We start from the raw sequence: 17,431 nt of genomic DNA on the forward strand, positions 1-17,431 counted from the left end.
GTCCCCTTTCCATTTAGAAAATTGTGATGGGAATTGTTTTCATTATTTTGTGACATTTTATCAACAAAATATATTTAGTATTTGATTACTAAACAAAATAATTGGCAGATTAATCAATGATTGAAATTATAATTAGTAGAGAGCCTTTAGTGAACTCTGAATATCTTTTTTAAATGATAAACACTGAGTCCAGTGTGATATTTTGTTCTGTTCGCTGTAGTATGTAGCTGATGTTGCCTAACCCTTTTTCTTCTGAGTAACCTCAGTGTTTTGTTGCTCTTTTTGCATTTTGCTACAAAATTGCTATTGCACAGGATCCATTTCTTTGCACTAGCTTTGTACATTGATTGACAGCTGCAGTGTGGCACATTATTTATATGTACAGTTTCCCTTTACCTGTATTTACCATGTATTACTTTGTTCTGTTTGTTTGGCTTTTTATGATTTTCTATTTTGGTTGGATTGTTAACATTCAATTCCGTACCCTTACCATAATCTATGCCTGTGAAAAACACACAAACAATATATTTATATTTAACCTTAGGAGGAGAAAAAACTGTGCGATCAGTGTCCTTGAAAACGGCTTTATGAAACCTCACTTATGGAGCCATTTTCCTTTCAACAAGCTTATTGCAAAACACGATGTCATGTTTTCATGGGTGTTTCTTTAATATATTTAATCCCATAATCCACAGTTTTTGTTCTGTGCACACATACAGGCACAACATATGAAGCAAGAGCACTTTTTTAACCTTTTCAGTGATAACTAGTGTTTGCTTTGATGTGTAGCAGTCCAAGATATCACCGTGAGCTGGAGGGATACCGCAGAACTGGTGATTCAGTCGTTTCCTCTGTGTTCAAACCAAAGGAGGAGACCACAGCTTTGTTGCAGAGTTTGCGCCCAACATGGAAAACTAATTAAAAAGATAAGATTTTTGTGTGGTGCCGTGTAGCTTTTCTGAGGTGGCATTGGTTGCAGGAAGCAACGGCTGACGACAATAGGCCTTTTGACAAGGAGAACACGGCAATGTCGCCATCTTTGGCTCCTGGCCAGTTTCGCATGCCTCTGTGAGTGTCTCAAGGGTTATTGTGGCTTTTCAGGGTTTCCCCTCAAAGCTTTTCTGATGCAGCTTTGTGGAATCTATGTGAAGCATCTTTGTCGTGACTGAAATGCCAGTGGAAGAATCCTTGTAGCCTACACTGGCATCTTGTCAAGCCATAGCAGAAATGGCACTTTTGCTTCTAGCAAGGGGAACAATTATTAGCCAAACAAAAACAGGAATTTTACAGTTTCATGGATGGCATCAACGAGCAAGTGCATCACTGAGGAATATTATTAGCTGCAGGCAAAACCTGAGTAATCACTGTTAACTTAAATGAACTTCAGACTAATTTTATATTAGATAAAGTTTGACTGCAGTGAGATTTTTTTCTGCGACAGTTTATTCTCATATCTGATTGGCTTGATGGTGTGCATTACTCAGATAAAGCACATGGTTGTTATACTGCAGCATTATTATTTTCCTTAATCACTACCAATAGGTAGAACTAATTTCACCGGTTACTAGGAAATGGCTTCATCTTGTTGGTGAAACGTTCAACTAATATTTATTCCAAGGCTGACAAAGATATTGTCCAGACAAAAGTATAATTTAAAGCTTGTATTGCCCCAAAATAGGAATAAACAATATGTACAGTCCAGAATGTAAGTATATTGGGCAGTTACACATTTTTCGTTCTTCAAGATCTCTGTTTCAGAGCACTGAATTTCAAATACGGCTTTAATTTACTTAGGGTTACATCATTATTTAAAGAATTGTGTTGGAGATACTGCTCTTTTAACACAAGGTGCCCAAACTACAAGGGTTCAAAAGACGTTGGACACGTGACTGCTAAATGTTGGTTGGGCAGTTATGTGTTGTTTCAATGTTATTTCATGCTAACATGTGGCTCAGAGTTGTTGTGACTTGTCATTTAGATTGAGGTGAAGTTTTCTGTCAATATGAGAAGTAAAGAAGTGAGCAAGTGAAAAGATGCAAACAGAAAGAACAGGCTGCTGTTCACTAAAACATACAAAAAGTAATCGGTAGAGTTCTGGAACAAAGTTCTCTGCACTGATGAGATCAAAATCAACCTCTTTGAAAATGATTTCCATGTCTAAAGCCTCCACCTTGTCTGTCTAACATGCTGGTGGTTCATTCCAAGTATTCTGTGTGCTCACTTTCAGCCAAATCCATCAAAAGTCATTGGGCAACATTTCATAATTCAGCAGGACATCGACCCTAAACATATGGCCAAATCATCCGGAGAGCTTTTCAGAGTAAAGAGGTAGAATATCCTCCACTAGTCAGTCACCTGATCTCAGTCCGAATGAGCTCTATTCTGCTTGCTAAAGGACAGACTAAAGGTAGAGAGACCCAATAATAAGCAAGAGCTGTAGATGGCTGCAATGAACCCTAACCCTTCTTTGACATATCTCTACTGAAGATTCGTGTTACTTATTGGCCAAGATATGAGCTGATATCAATGGATCCAATGTTTGACTGGGCTTGTGCTCAGAGTGTGTCACTAAAGAGTGAGCTCAAAACCTTACAATATTATAGAGAGAAGCCCAACAGTTCCCACTATGAGCAAGCATTTTGTGACAGTTGAGAGAAAAACCTCAGACAGAACCGGACTCAGAGTGGGTCTACACAGACCGACGGGGAGGTAGACCCACCCCGTCTGTCTCAATCTGGATGGGTTGAGGAGAGAGAAAGGAGGGAAAGGAAAAGAAAGAGAGAGGGGGAACAGCTGTGCATACTGTTGCATTCATGACAGACTGTTTGTTATAATGATAGTAATAATAGTGATGCATATGTGTGTAATAGTGTTATTAATAATCACAGCAGCTATGATAGCAGCATGTCATGTTGGTTTGTGAGAGAAGTTGGATTAGTGTTATCGCAGCAAAGTCAGGTTTGCCTTGATAGAAATGCGTCTTGACATTTGTATCATCAACAGCCTTGCCCTCATTATACAGTAAGTCCCTGAAGAGACATTGGTATAAATAAAGCAGGCAGACAAATGCTTTGGAGAGCAGAATTTGCACATTGAGGTGCAGGATTTTTTCCATCTGACCTTAGGGCTTGTAAAAGTTCTTATTATTGGCTCAGAACTCAAGTTTTTTTATATATACTGTATATTTTCAAGCTTTGATCAAGCATCTACTGCCAAAATCATTATCACTCTTTTTTGATGTTTTGGATGGTTTCAGTGTATTCACAGTTTGCCTCAGTACGGTGTAATAATGCAAGCTTTTGTTTCCTTGTAGGACTGGTAAAAAATGAAAGCTCCCATTCCTCTTCTGATCCTGCTTCATGCCGTTGTGGTCCATTGCCTGAAAGTGGTGTCAAAGAGAGGCTCAGGTAAGTCTTGTCTTTTTACTGCAACTACTGTAACTTCTGTTCTAATGAAAGACAATTCTGAAAACAGAGGAAAAAAGTAAGCAAGTTTCTATTGTACTCACAGTATCCAAAATATTTACAACAGCTATATTAATTGGTACAGACGTTTGATTCCCTGGAACCTGCCAAGATTTCAAGGCTCTTCTGTTTTTTTTGGCCTGAAAGCACAAATCATTTTAAGTTAACAGCAGAGGGATCACATGGCCTTGTGCTGCTGTACTTGGAGACTCCAACCAGTTACGATGAAAAACAGAGCTGTCCTATCTTTTAACAGCTTGATTTTTAAGTCCACAGACACTCAGAAATTCAATTTGAAGTGCAGTGAGTGATGATCGAATACGTCATTGTGGATCTTTGCTGATCAGTTGCATGGTATAATCTTGTTTAATTCATTGTAGATTATCATAGGAACGCTGAGTTGTTTATTCTTGAAGGGTTTGCAACATGCCGCTTAATCACATAACAAGAGACCTATAAACTAGAGGTGGTGGTCCCATTATTAATCTGTTTTATCTTCATTATTTGGCTTGAATCTCCTTTTTAATAGTGCAGACTTGAGTTACTTAGCTTGGTTTTTAATATTGGCAAACATAGCCATTAAATGCACTGACGACTACTGAGTTCCTTAGTACCGTAGCAGTGCAGAAAGAGGGGAGCCAATGATTGAGTGATTGATGATTCAGTGATGGGTATTAACACTCCCATGCTTAAATCGGCCTCCTATGTGCAAGGGCAAAATTTGGGTGAGTGAGTGAACAACTTAATGAGTATATGAGTGAGTTACTTTCTGGATCCATGTATCGCTAGTTGCACCAGTACCACATACTTCTGTGGACTGAAGAATAATTTCTACAGGAGGCTCAAGGAACAACTACATTGGCTAATATGGAACATACAGGAAGTCTTTTGCCAGTCTGTTTTTTCACTTCCCAGAGGCTGCTTGCGTCTGGGTTTTTACCCATGCATATTAGACACAGGTGCAGGAATGGCCCAAGGCTCATCAAAGGGCTTTCTGCTTTTCCAGCAGAAGTCCCTATGGGCTATCTCCTCGGATGCTTCACGAGCCATTGCCTGGAGCAAGGATTTGAAACGTGTCCACTGATAAATGAACACCCCATTCGAGCCAGACCCCTGTCCTTTGTTCTTTCTCTTTTAGATTGTACAGCTTTATTAGAAACCATGCTGGTTGCAAGTTAGAACACCACTGTAAAAAGGGATTCTAGGCAATGAAAGCCAGTTTGAAATGGCATTGCTTTGATTTTTATGGAATGGCAAAAAGCAGTGGGGGTTGGAAGGTGAGTATCCTGGTATCATAGCAGGTATATTTTCAAAGAAATGTTTTTCTGGGATTAGGGTTCCTAATTTCTGTTTCTGAGAAAAAACTGCAATTTGTTTGGTCATATATTTATTCGATTGGATAAAATCAGACTTATAGTCTCATATGTATAAAACCCTAAACTTCAATTGCAATATGGCTTTCTAAAATTAAACTTTGTCACTACCTGCAATATGTGACAATTGATGCTTCGGTCGGGTCTACCAGCTGCTAAAGTTTTACTTGTAATGTTTGTATTTTCTATATCAGAGCCAAATTATTCCATTCTAATGTTGTCTGGAAAAAATATGGGGCTCCAGTTGAAATTGTTGCTCAAAACTCTTTAAACATGTAGTGCTGTTTGTTTGTACCTTTGTTAAAAGAAATTGACTAAAGAATATCAAACCTATAAGTGTCAGCCCATTAACAGAAATGTAATGACTTGATTGACTCCCTCAGGGACAATGAATCCACTATCTCACTCTCTTTCCCTTTCACTGGGCTCACACTCACACACACAAATAAACACACACAAACTCTGGAAACCCCTGCACAGTGCTGCATGTGCCCTGCTATTATCTGTAGATGATTAAATTCAAACCCTCCTCTTTGAGTAATGCTTTGTCTGCATTTGTACTCGGGGTGGAACGGTGCAAATACATACAATGCATATCTGCCATACTAATCCTCAGCATGCATATGTAGGAGAACGTATCCATTTGTCCTCTGCTGTGGTTCCTCTTTGTCAGAATGCTGATATGGCCTGAATGGTTGGGCGAACAGAATAATTACATATATTTCTGCTTAATGCAGCACATCAAGTTAGATGTTAAAGTAAGACCCCATACTTGGATGCTCTTACACTGCTGGATATTATCAGTCGATGATGGTCAATCCGTGATGTACAATTCACTCCAGAAGTTATTTTCTGTCTGAACTCTATGCCATTTGTCCAATGTGAAGCGTCTTGTAGCTGCATTGCATTCTGGTTTAATGAGGCTATTGTCCATGTCAATTTCAGTGCAAAATGATGAGTGCTTTTTGATCATGACTGATATTATATAATATCTGATTTCATGTAGCTTGGAGGGATTCTTTTTCTCCAGTAGCATTGTATCTGTGCATAGTTTTAATCTTACTGGTTACAGCAGGAATTTCAAATCCCAGTTGCTTGTAAATCAGTGTTGTTTGATCAGCGAAATGGGCTTGTCTGCAAATCTGCATGTGGAAAGAGACACAACTACTGTCTAAACTGGCCTTCATCAAGGCACTTGACAATGGTGTGCTTCCTTCTATAGAGCACTGCTGGCATTAAATCGTAAAAATATGCTTGAAAAAATATGTTTGGAGTTTTGCATATCCTACCTTTTGGCAAAAATTGTATGTGCATTGCAAAATTATGAAAATTAAGAAATCTGTCTGGTCAATTCTCTCATGAAAAGTGAATTAGATCTTTTTCTGGATGTGAGTGATCCATGGACCAACTCTAGCTTTGTTGCTCTCTTTCTATCTCGCTTTTTTGTCCTTGGTCATTTAAAAAAAAAAAAAAAGGTCCTGCACTCTGAAAATGGGCTGTGGTGCTGTTATTGTCTTAAACACACAATAAGCTCCCTTGTTGGCCACTTGTAGCGTACTACACAATAGATGCTTGGAGGAGCCGTGTGAGAAATCCCTGCATGTGCCCGTTTGGTTACTTGGCAGTGAGCTGAATGGAGCAGAATCCTCTTTCTGTGCACCACAGAGCTGCATTTTATGTGATATGAAATAGAAACTTGAGTTCATGTAAGGTCTCACTTTAGACTCTCTAAAGTAATAACTATGCATTTATTCTTTTTTTACCTTTGAACATGGATTACAATCAGAGTTAGAAGGAGCTTTGGAGGGTACTGAGAACGACTTTTGGCAGACCTGAATACAGAGTAAAATAAAAAGGGCATGTGCACACATTGCAAAAATGACTAAACAGTCTGAACATTACCTAAATACTTTAGTAGTTTTTTTAAATATTTCAATGGCATCACCATTCATCTGCATTATGCCTGAACTCTGCTATGTCTAATTATTTTTGGTATTCAGATGTACCCAATGCAGCTACCACTACTTCCTAGGCATCAGGAGTTTCTGTTATCCGCAGTGATTTACTGTGATGCCTCTTGCCTAGGAGCAGTTTTACAGCAGGTCTATTGATGACGCACATGGTGTCTTGAGGATTGGACCTGCTGTCTGTTTGTTACGGTGACCACAAGGCCAGCATTTGAGCTCTTGGATGAACCAGCTTTCTTCTTTGAGAAAAGCTGAATAATATTCAGTGAATTTCCTCTCAGTGCCAGCTTGATTCATTTTAACACTCATTTGATACGTAAGAAATCAGAAAAGATCTTTTTGTGTCCCATATCAACACAGCAGTTAGGAAACTCTTCTTTAAAAAAAAAAAGGGGCTGTCAGGCGTTTTTATTGATCATGGTTGATTTCTAATGAGGCAAACCAGGGACAGCGTTGCTGTTAGTCACCGACCATTGGACACTGCAGGGACAATAGCTCAATCTTTTCACAACAGTCATGTCATTTTCAAAAACAAGCAGCTTTTCAGCTTTTCCATCCACCAACTGGTTGCCTCAGCATTTACAGTTAGGTACTGCATTGCATAAAAGATTTCTATTTTATATTCACTTAAAGTCGCCCCTTAACAAAACTGTTAACACATGTCCCCCCGGTGAACACTGATGACAGTTGTAGATTCATGATCATATTCTGTGACATTGATTGAGACAAATTTAGCCTCTCCCCTCCCCTCTGCTGCACAGTCATTAGTCCCTATTTCTTCACCAGACATTGATGAGTCCCCAGACAAATGATGCTTACCTTTCCACAGTCTCCCAGTAATTCCAGCAATACATTACCCATAATACTCACTCACTGTGAACGCATCATTCTGTTCTCTCATGCATATGTAAAAAGCAAGGTCTGCAACATGTGTTCCCATTTGGAAATGGAATACAGAATCCCCTCTCTGCTTCTAGTTTCTATTAAGGATGGTCCGAGGGCCCAGGTTGTCACTCTGATGAAGAGCAGCTGTAAATAAAACACGCCACCACAACAAGACCTTGGTTCCTATTATAGTGCAGCTGCTCATCATCCGTCTCTCCCTGTGTATTTATCTACTGCCACTACAGTAGGTCCACAGCTTCTATTTTTCTTTCTCTTCGCGGACTTCCCTCTGTTCTTACAGGAGGAAGAATCAAGGACATCCTGACAGTCAATTAAATTTACAGTCTTTGCACCCATCACAATGCACAACTCTGGGAGGATGTCAACATTGATACGTCAGTTACAGGATAGAATCTTCCCCCCACATTAATGGGGCTACTCGCAGTTTGGCCAATAATGAGGCCCCTCTTAATTGCACAAGACAGTGATTCCTAACAGGGGACATCAGCGCACAGCACAAATTCAATTATAGCAAGCTACTTGACTTTGTAATTGATATTAAAGGACGCTGAATATGGCAGGAAGCTGTCAGTAAGAACTTTGAGGGAGAGAGGGGGCACAGCAGTGGTGACCCTTTCTACTGTTTCAGTTTGTTACACATGAAAACTACTGAATGTCAGATAATTCTTGCGAAGGTAAAAATTGCATTAAATTAATATACACGTGCTGTCAACTTGAGGTTTTCAGTGATAACAGTTTGAGATGTAAAGGCTCAAAATGAAGTGTAAAAACCTTTCTAAGACAAATCCAGGAAACTTCAGCTGAGATTGAAAACTGAAAGATGAAATTCATGCGCTCTCTCTCTCCGTCACACACATACACACGCATCAGAGGCACACATCCGTGCATACCTGCGGTTCATCTTTCCTCGGTCAATACCACATACCTGCCACAAATGTTGAATGATTGCCTCCACTGCACCACAGGGGAGATTGATCACACACATGATATTAGAAATGTAATGGCTTGCCACATGGAGTTGTTTTCCCTCCCGCTGCTCAGACAGAGAGAGAGAGGCCACTCAACAAGTGTGCCAGATAGGCCTCTTGACAACTAGGGTTACTATGGATATGTGTTCTGGGTTGGAGACACATGGCACAGCCCTCCGTGAGAGATGGATGATGATCAATCACCTGATTTATGAGCGGAATGGTGTCTCTGTGGCCTGTTTCCTGACCTGTAATAATGTTACAACACCACTGCAATTTAGATAAAATGCCCAGAAAGGGTGTACAGGGCCTCAGCTCTGTGAAGATGCAGTGTATAGCTGCAGGTTGAGGTGTTGAGGTGTAAAGCTCAAGTGCACTGTCAGTGCTTCTGTCAGTGCATGTGGATCAAAGATGGATCTGCAGAAAAATGTCACCCATAGGCGTATGAAGCCCCTGGGATGATTGGATTTGGGTTTAGTGAAATCCAGATTTAGGAAATGGGGTGTAAGTGTGGGTGGAACTAATAGGGTGAGACACCTGTCAATCAAGCAGATATGCCTACAAACACACTTGCCATTTAGCCTTACTATGCTCATAATGAAATGTTAATCTTTAAAATCACAATACACAGGTGAAATAAATTGATACCTGCATCTAGAGGCCATTAGCGGAACTTCATCATAGGGCGACTAAAAGCAAGGGTCTGAAAAATGAAGGGAGTTCAACTTAGTCTGGCTCCCGTGGGGTTAACTGGCTTCACCGAGCTTATCATCAGCCGTCTTGGACAGCCGGTATCACAGAGCTGGTTATCAACTGGCTTTTGTCAACATTAGGTTTACCTATTTATCTGGCTACAAGCATGAAAGAGGCGGAGATGTTAATGAGAAGCTACATTGTCGGAGCTATGAATGAAGCACTGATAATATGATATAGGATGAAACAGTGTTACCTGCAGGTAAATTCTGTTATAGTGATGAGTAAAAAAAAATATGGTCAAATAACTGGAATATAATAAAAAGCTGTAGAAACACTAGACATAATTTCCAAATATTAAAGTAAGACTAAGGATATACTGAGGTACTGGAATTATGATAATATATTTTTTAATATATATATTTTTATGGGGTATTGCTTTTTTGTCTGATAAACCAATGATTATGAATAAGTGATGCACATAGAAATAATATAAGACTGTATCTGTTTTGAAAGCAGAGAGGACAGATGAGGAGAAAAGTAGTTAATGTCTATCTGATTGCCATGTTGCATTTCTAATTATGGGAAATATTAAACAGTTTAGATTATTTTTCTAAGAAAAGGGAGCAGAGTATTTATTTTTAATTTCCAATTATCATCACAAGGTCTTCTCGTGTTATTCTCCTGTTTGTTAGAAGCTCTGTTTCTGGCTTGAGACAGCAAAATGATTCTTCTGATCTATTAAAATATCTATTGCTCTGATTATTTTTCACTTAATGTAAACCCTTTTTGTCCCTGTCAGAATCCTGTAGGAATGATAACTCAGATTTTCCAGTCATCTGATTGGTCAGTAGTCAGGCAATTGATGGATTTTGATCTAATCCACTGAAGTAAACCAGCTCCGGAGCAGGTCAGTCTTACAGAAGGTTACCATGGTGATCTACCCCGGTAAAAAGAGAGCCGAGTGAGATTTTTTTGTTCATAAAATATGTAACAATAAGAGCTTGAGCTCAGCTGTCTTGTTTGTCATTCAAGTTCCTTTTGCGTGAATTATTTGAAATGTTTCTAAGGAAGTAATGATTAGCTTACTCCCTGTCATAATAATAGTTGTAGTAGTAGCAGTGGTAGTAGTGGTGGTAGTAGTAGTAGTAGTAAATACTACAACTAAACAAAATTAAGTTTTCTCATTTTTAGCTGTAAAAAACTACAGGTTAAAAACTTTTAAGTACATGCAAATTCTGTGATTGAAATACTTCTGGTTTCTTCTCACCTTTTATTTGTTGTGCTTTCCCCTATCTGTTCATTGTCTTGGAACCTCAACTGCCTGCAGGCATTCAACATTAAATACAATATATTGCATTATCTACATTTTAATATTTCTCTCTGAAAGATAATACATTCATTTCAGGCCCCCTTAGCAAATTATGCAGCCCACTTTAACAGCTGGGGCGTTTGGTACCAATTTGAGAGATTATATGTGTGGATGATAATGAGCTTTAGTCCAAAAGAGGATTTAAACATGGAGAAGGCTGGCCACTGCTTAATTTAAGAAAATCTGGCTCTCAGGTTTAAGGAAGAGGACTTTAGGGGAAATAAAACTCCCCGAAGAAAAAAAAAGAAAAACAGTGAAAATGAAGAAAATGAAAAGTAAATAAGTAACATTTGTAATAAGGTTAGGGCAGTTTGGACATAAACAGCAATGGTCCCGGAAATTATTTTAATTCCACTTGACTGCTCAGCTCTCACAAAGCTGAGCCACAGGGGGAAATGAAGCTGTAGTCTCTCAATACTATGCAAATTGCCTGGAGGCAGCAATGGGACTGTACCCAAAAATATCACACGTTTTAACCTGGGGCTGCACTGCATGATTAATCTATGTGGGTACACCCCCTCATTCTGCGTCGCTTTTGCCTGCATGTATCTGTCTATCTAGCAATGTTTGCACTACCTTTGTGTACTTATGTTTATGTATGTCAATTCCCGCTTCTGTCACAATTGAGATGCCAGTCTGCTCTTTTTAGTTCCTCTCAAAATAAAACATCTCTCTGCTGTTTTTCTCTGTCACCTTGCCTGTCTTTGTGTTTCACCTAACATCTCTCCTCAACCTCCTGCGCATAAGAAATGATGGTTATTGCTGCCATTGATTGGCAACTTTCTCCTGGAGGCCAGACAGGATCACTGGGGAGTTGGATAGATGTCTCAGAAAATTAAAGCAATACACTGAAGCCTAATCCTATAATCATCATTAGATTTTAACTGGCTTAACCCAAGAGGCCGTTTAACAAAAAAACTGACCTGTTCTTATTCTTTTAAACATCTGTGATTTCTGTTATTAGACTGGAGACCTAATTCTATGCTTCGCCTTAGATTACACAGCTGCAGTATCTGTTTGAGTGGAGTAATATTGGGCTAAATGACAGCTTACATTCCTCCTTGATAAAAGGCCTATCTTGAGAAGTGAGAGCAGACCCTCCTCTTGTTAAAAAAGCCAAGTATTGAGTTTTTTTCTGTCATTTGTGGAAATCAGACAAACTGGTAATTTGATTTCCACTTGTCTCAGCCTTTGCAATCTCAGAGACATTCAATTCTTTTTGTCCAGTGTTGCGACTCTTAGAGTACATTGGTTTTCTATTGATTGTAGCGCTAACTTTGTTTTGGGCTGCTGCAATTTAGTTAAGTTTGATTTCTGAGGGGAGGTTCATTGATTTGCATGACAACATTGTCTCTTGTCATTTTCCAACTTTATCAGCCTGTATAATTGGCATCATACTCCACCTGCTGGTATCCCAACTTACAGTACCAGAGATATTAACAGGAGAACATAGCAAAACAATATGTCTCTGAATATTTATATGCAGAATTACATGTCAAACAAATAATTTTCAATAATTGCTGATATGATGCTGTTATGAAGATAATTACTTTTTTAGCCATCTGTGTACAACGGAATGCACTGTATATCCAAAGGCTTCCAGCTTTACTCAGGGATCATTTCTAATGATTGATGGCTTGTGACATAAAATGAGATTTTAAGCTTCTTTCCACATGACTGTCACTACATACACTATACTTAATCTGCAGTATTTTATTGCCATAACAATATATATATATATAGAGAGAGAGAGAGAGAGAGAGAGAGAGAGAGACACAGAGAGAGAGAGAGAGAGAGAGAGAGAGCGAGAGAGAGAGAATTCTCTCCATGTGCAAGAATGGTAGTGATGGTATCTCAAGCTGTCTGTCAAAAGCTACAACATGCAAGATGAGAGTCATGTGACCAATAGGGTTAGCCAAACTAGCACTTGTGCTAGCAAACTGCTTCACCTAAAAGTAGCCTAGAGATGACGGATACAGATGATACTCACATGTGTAAATAGAGTCTCTTTCCCATGTTAACATGTCAGTCAAAGTAAAGATAAGCAAGAAAACTGGGATGGGGATGACAAATTGTCTATTCCCTCATTTGACCTTGTAAACCAATTATTCGCTTGTAAGGACTGCACTTTAAAAAAGTGACTTGATGGGAAATTTGTGGCCTTTTCCTGCCTTCAGTGTCGCCGTTGTGAAAGAAACTGCATGAATTGCGATTTTTAATTAGCCTACCCTGCGCAATGAGGCTGTGGTCACTTGAGAGGTGAAGTTTTGTGAATGCAGGAAGTCTCCCAACAACGTAGCATTTGATGAGGCTGTCAAGCTCTCTCACGTCAGCCAGGCACTCAGCGTGTGGCCTTTTTCAATACTCCTTTATTGGAAAGTTTGAACACATCCTCTCTCACTGTGTTCATTCCCTGTTCACAGTCTCCCTGTCGCTCAATGACAGCTAAGAACAAAAAACACTACTCTCTTGTTCTCTTTGTACATTTTCTTTCCTTTAGTTTTTCCTTTTTCCACCATTCTTTTTTTAGCCAAACTGGGAATGGTCAAAGCACAATCAACCTATTTTTGCAACAAGCAGAGGCGCAGTGAATCCTTACAGGTCTCAAGGGAGTCCTGCCAAGTTTGGGGCTTTTCAGTTTTCCCTTTTTTTTTTGCAAGGGAGAAAGGATGTAAACTCGCTCGCCGAGGAGTACGCCTTTGTTGGTTGCAGGAGACTGACGCACTGCAGGAGTTTTGGAAACAAACCAAGTTGACTCTATTCTTCAGGCCTTGGCTGCTTTTCTTGCCACTGTTCTTTACTCTAAAGATACAAGCAGGTCCCATTCAAATTCTACTGCTTAGCATTTTTATTGTAATTAGCAGGGAATTACCTGGTATTCCCCCCCATAGGAAAGTATGTAATTTAATCCAAAACTAAAGCACCTATTGTTTGGAGAGAGAAATGCTACTTTAATTAAGATGCACCAAATTTGGTTTTTAAAAATCCACTCTGTTCAAATTCAGCTCAACTATTCCCTGTAAGCCTGCCTTGTAATTTCATTTGGCATGATTTACATTGAAGTTCTGTCACATATTTCCCTGTCATGTTTATTGCTTGTGTTTGATGTGGTGCATGGTTGAAATGTTTAAGACCGCTTATTTACAATCCTCCACGGCCCAAAAAATGGTAGAAGATGGCAGTTGATTTCCCTGCAGTGCAATGATCAATAAATTCTACATATTAATTAAGTTCCACTGTCATCTCCAAGGCCTCTCCCAGGGATAAGTCTCCTTCTGGTCTCTTATCAGCCAATCACATTGCAGCGTGGCACTGCACTGCCTCCCCCACACTTCCTCTGCATTCATGAAACAAACATGTACAGAGGGGCTGCACCAGGAGTGTGTTTCTCAGTGAGCCAAAACAGGGGACATCATCATCTGTAATTTACAAGAAGTATTTTTCTTTCTTTCCTTTTTATTTGGCATGTGGCAGCTCTGTAAATGTGAAAAGTTTTCAGCTGTGGATCAAACAGCCATGAAATGCTTTTATGGCCCTGGTGGCCTTCTAAAACGATTAGATTCTATTAACGTGTGAAACGTAAATAAAAGAGATGGAGAACGTGGCAGATTTCAGTCCCCGGGATACACACAATTTGCTTCTAATCTCTTTTTCTTGGAGCTGAAAAGAGGAGTTAAAAAGAGAAAAGAAATGTAGAGGGAGTCACTGTCATTACAGAAGGACCCTCGTAACAACACAAACTTTCTGGTTGGAGGCTGTAGATTTTGCTTGCATTGTGACAGCACACAGGCTGCAGCATCTAAAGTGCTTCCAATCTCTATTAGCATCCTCTGCTAACCGAGCTGAACTATAGATGTTAGTAGGCGTTTGCATCTCTGAATCCTGCCAGTAGCCAAGCAACATGGCATGCCACAACCTCTAAATCCCAAGAGTTTCTGCACTTTGAGCACATGCTCACATACACTCTCTCTCTCTGAAACTGAATTAAAAATTTAACCTGAGCCTGTGTTGTGCATGTGATCTTGCCAGAGCGTAATTAAGCTGTTTCTGCACAGTTCAGCCTTTCATGGAAGTTTCCCCCGTATATCATCTGACATCAAAAACACTTAAAATAAATTGCTGTATAAAAATGCAATGTTCAGGCAGCCAATTAAGTTTGATTCTTGAAGTGTTAGCCTCTGAGCGTGTGTAATGAGGCCCATAGCTTAACTGTGAAGTCTGCTAGCTTCTGTTTGACAAAAGATGTTTTCTTTCTGTCGTTCACATAGAGCTTAATGAATGGTGGAGATGATATAATTTCCCATCAACAAATCAGATGATGGAAAAGTCAGATCAAATAGCTTGATGAATGATTAACACTCGTTTCACAAGGGCACTGACCTTACAGTTTTCTCTGCACCTGCAAGGGCAATTAATTAAAAGGGAAGATGCTGATTATTTATAAGCAGTCTGCAACCTAAAGCTTATTTGATCAGGTTTAGTGAAAACACATCTGGGAAAACAGCTGGAAAAATGTATAACAAAGCAAAGCAGTTTATGGTGCTATTCTGTTTAGATTTTTGACAAGTCATCTGTCCTAGTTCCAGCCCTAATATATCCCAGTTCATTTCCAAAATAAAAGTATCCAAATCCCATTCCAACACCTTTCATTTCCTCAGCATTGAAATTCAAATATGGCCTGATTATAATGTTTAATGTGCATGCCACCCTCAGCGATTTTAAAAGCGTGTGATATAGGCATGAAAAGGGCCTCCTTTTACTGTTTGCAACGCTCTCTAAGGCTCTCTGTCGCTTTTTTGTGCACCAAGTGCCTGGTCTTGAAAAACACAAGGACAGCTAAGGATTATGGTTCTGTATGCGTCTTTCTTTGCCTTTAATATGCAAATAGAAGATTAGCCTTGGAAAGAAAATGTTTGGCATGGGAGTTATTTTACCAGGAGGTGATGCTAACCATTTCCACCTTTTTGTATTCTCCCCCCCCCCCCCCCCCCCCCCCCCCCCCCTTCTCAGGATCAGACTTAACCATTTCAGCAGAAAACAGCCACCAGAGCAAAGCTGGGCAATGAGGCCATACAGTGGGGTCCATAGTCTCAGACCACTGTACACTAGATATCAGGAAATGCTCACCTCTCATAAAAGCATAGTCATGTAACCTATAGTACATCCATAAATTACAACTGCTACATGAAAGAAAAATACAAGGTTTCAGGAACATGACTCAGTATTATTAATTTAAGTCAAAGGCAAAGTCAGTATTTCATTTGAACTACATGGCAATATTTAAATGATGACTCTCTCTGCATGGCCCAGGCACATCAAACAAAATAAGAAAACTACATCTCTGCAATTCATAGCAAAAGCCAAATGCAACCGAGTAAATGACTTTGGTATTACACTGTCAGAAAACCATTTCAAATGTGGCATAGAAAGCAATTCCAGCATTTCTTTTGATCTCCAGTGCGAAGGGGAGGAGGAAGGATTAGGAAACATTTCATATCATGGAATTGTGATCCCAGCATTAGAGCTATACAATGCGTATGCAATGTCAACATCTATAATTGAGTGATTTAAATGACCTAATTTCTGCGTGTGGGCTACCTCTGCAGTTGCAGCTGTAGCAGTACGTTTAACCCTTTCAGAACACGCTTAAGAGTAACTAATGATGGATCCAAGCACCCATGTAGAACGCCATCTAGATGTTGCTGCTTCTCACCCTCCTCTTGACGTGTTTGTGAAGTGACCCTAAACTCTGTTCATCCATGTGAACAGGAGATGAAGCGACCACCACACACAGATAGAAGCATGCTAATACACACTCAACGCTTTCCAAGACAAAGTCCGTCAACTATTCGTTTATTCTGAAACTAAGCAAATTGAATTTAGATCGAAAGTCCACCATGCTTATTAAATCAGCATTCAAGCTACATGCACCTCTGTTGTCTGGAATATTGATTCTGTGCACACACACACACAGACACACACACACACACACACACTCTCACATGTTGAGACAGTGAGGTGCAGATTATCCAATCAAAGTCCATGCTGACCATGTACAATTGATCAGAGTACATTTGCTTGGGGCTGACAACCCAGTGGGCATTCATGGATTCTCCGACTGGCTCAGAGGGGGGTTAAGGATTATTGACTCTGGGATAAAGGAAATAGAGAAATCTACATAGTAGAGTCACCAAACAATTGGATTAAACAAACAAAATAGCATGCAGTATGTGTCATCAGAACAATGAAGCACCCCAAACATCCTTATTGGACTGTTTATGCCGCTGAATTGGCTGTTTGACTCCCGAATTTTAAAGCTAATTTAGACAAGATGAGTGCTCCAGCAAGGACCTTGAGTGATTCTTGAAATTTTTGTCATTGTTAACATAAAGGAAGACATGACAGTTATGTCTTGCTGCCTTTCACGCATGTCTTTCCCTCTCCTAATTGGTCAGTGTGTGGACATTTTTCCCACAGAGATTTTGCCCCCCCCCAAACGACTTTAGCATAGAGGACATTCCGGCCTTTCAGTCTTTCTCCAAGTCTATCAATGAATCCAAACGTCGCCAGTCTGTGTGCTGGACGAGCCAGTGAAATGGCTCTGTTTTATGTTGTTTGACCTCTTTCAGGCCTGCAGAATGGAGTCAGTGTGTGCCCGAGCAGCCTAATTGGGTTGACAGCACAGTGT

General features: G+C 39.7%; 1 protein-coding gene across 1 annotated transcript in view; it reads left to right on the forward strand.

The window, feature by feature from the left end:
* Window positions 1-17,431, forward strand: part of LOC111646169 (interleukin-1 receptor accessory protein-like 1) — a 226,714-nt gene that overhangs the window by 14,246 nt on the left and 195,037 nt on the right. Inside the window, exon 2 of the mRNA XM_023395600.2 lies at window positions 3,314-3,407. Coding sequence (XP_023251368.1) covers window positions 3,326-3,407 — 82 coding nt within the window. The 5' untranslated portion in view covers window positions 3,314-3,325. The remainder of the gene's footprint in view (window positions 1-3,313; window positions 3,408-17,431) is intronic.

Source organism: Seriola lalandi, unplaced genomic scaffold (genome assembly GCF_002814215.2).
Source record: "Seriola lalandi dorsalis isolate HSWRI2012SDOR001 ecotype SW California unplaced genomic scaffold, Sedor1 jcf7180002054966, whole genome shotgun sequence".
Classification (NCBI taxonomy): domain Eukaryota; kingdom Metazoa; phylum Chordata; class Actinopteri; order Carangiformes; family Carangidae; genus Seriola; species Seriola lalandi.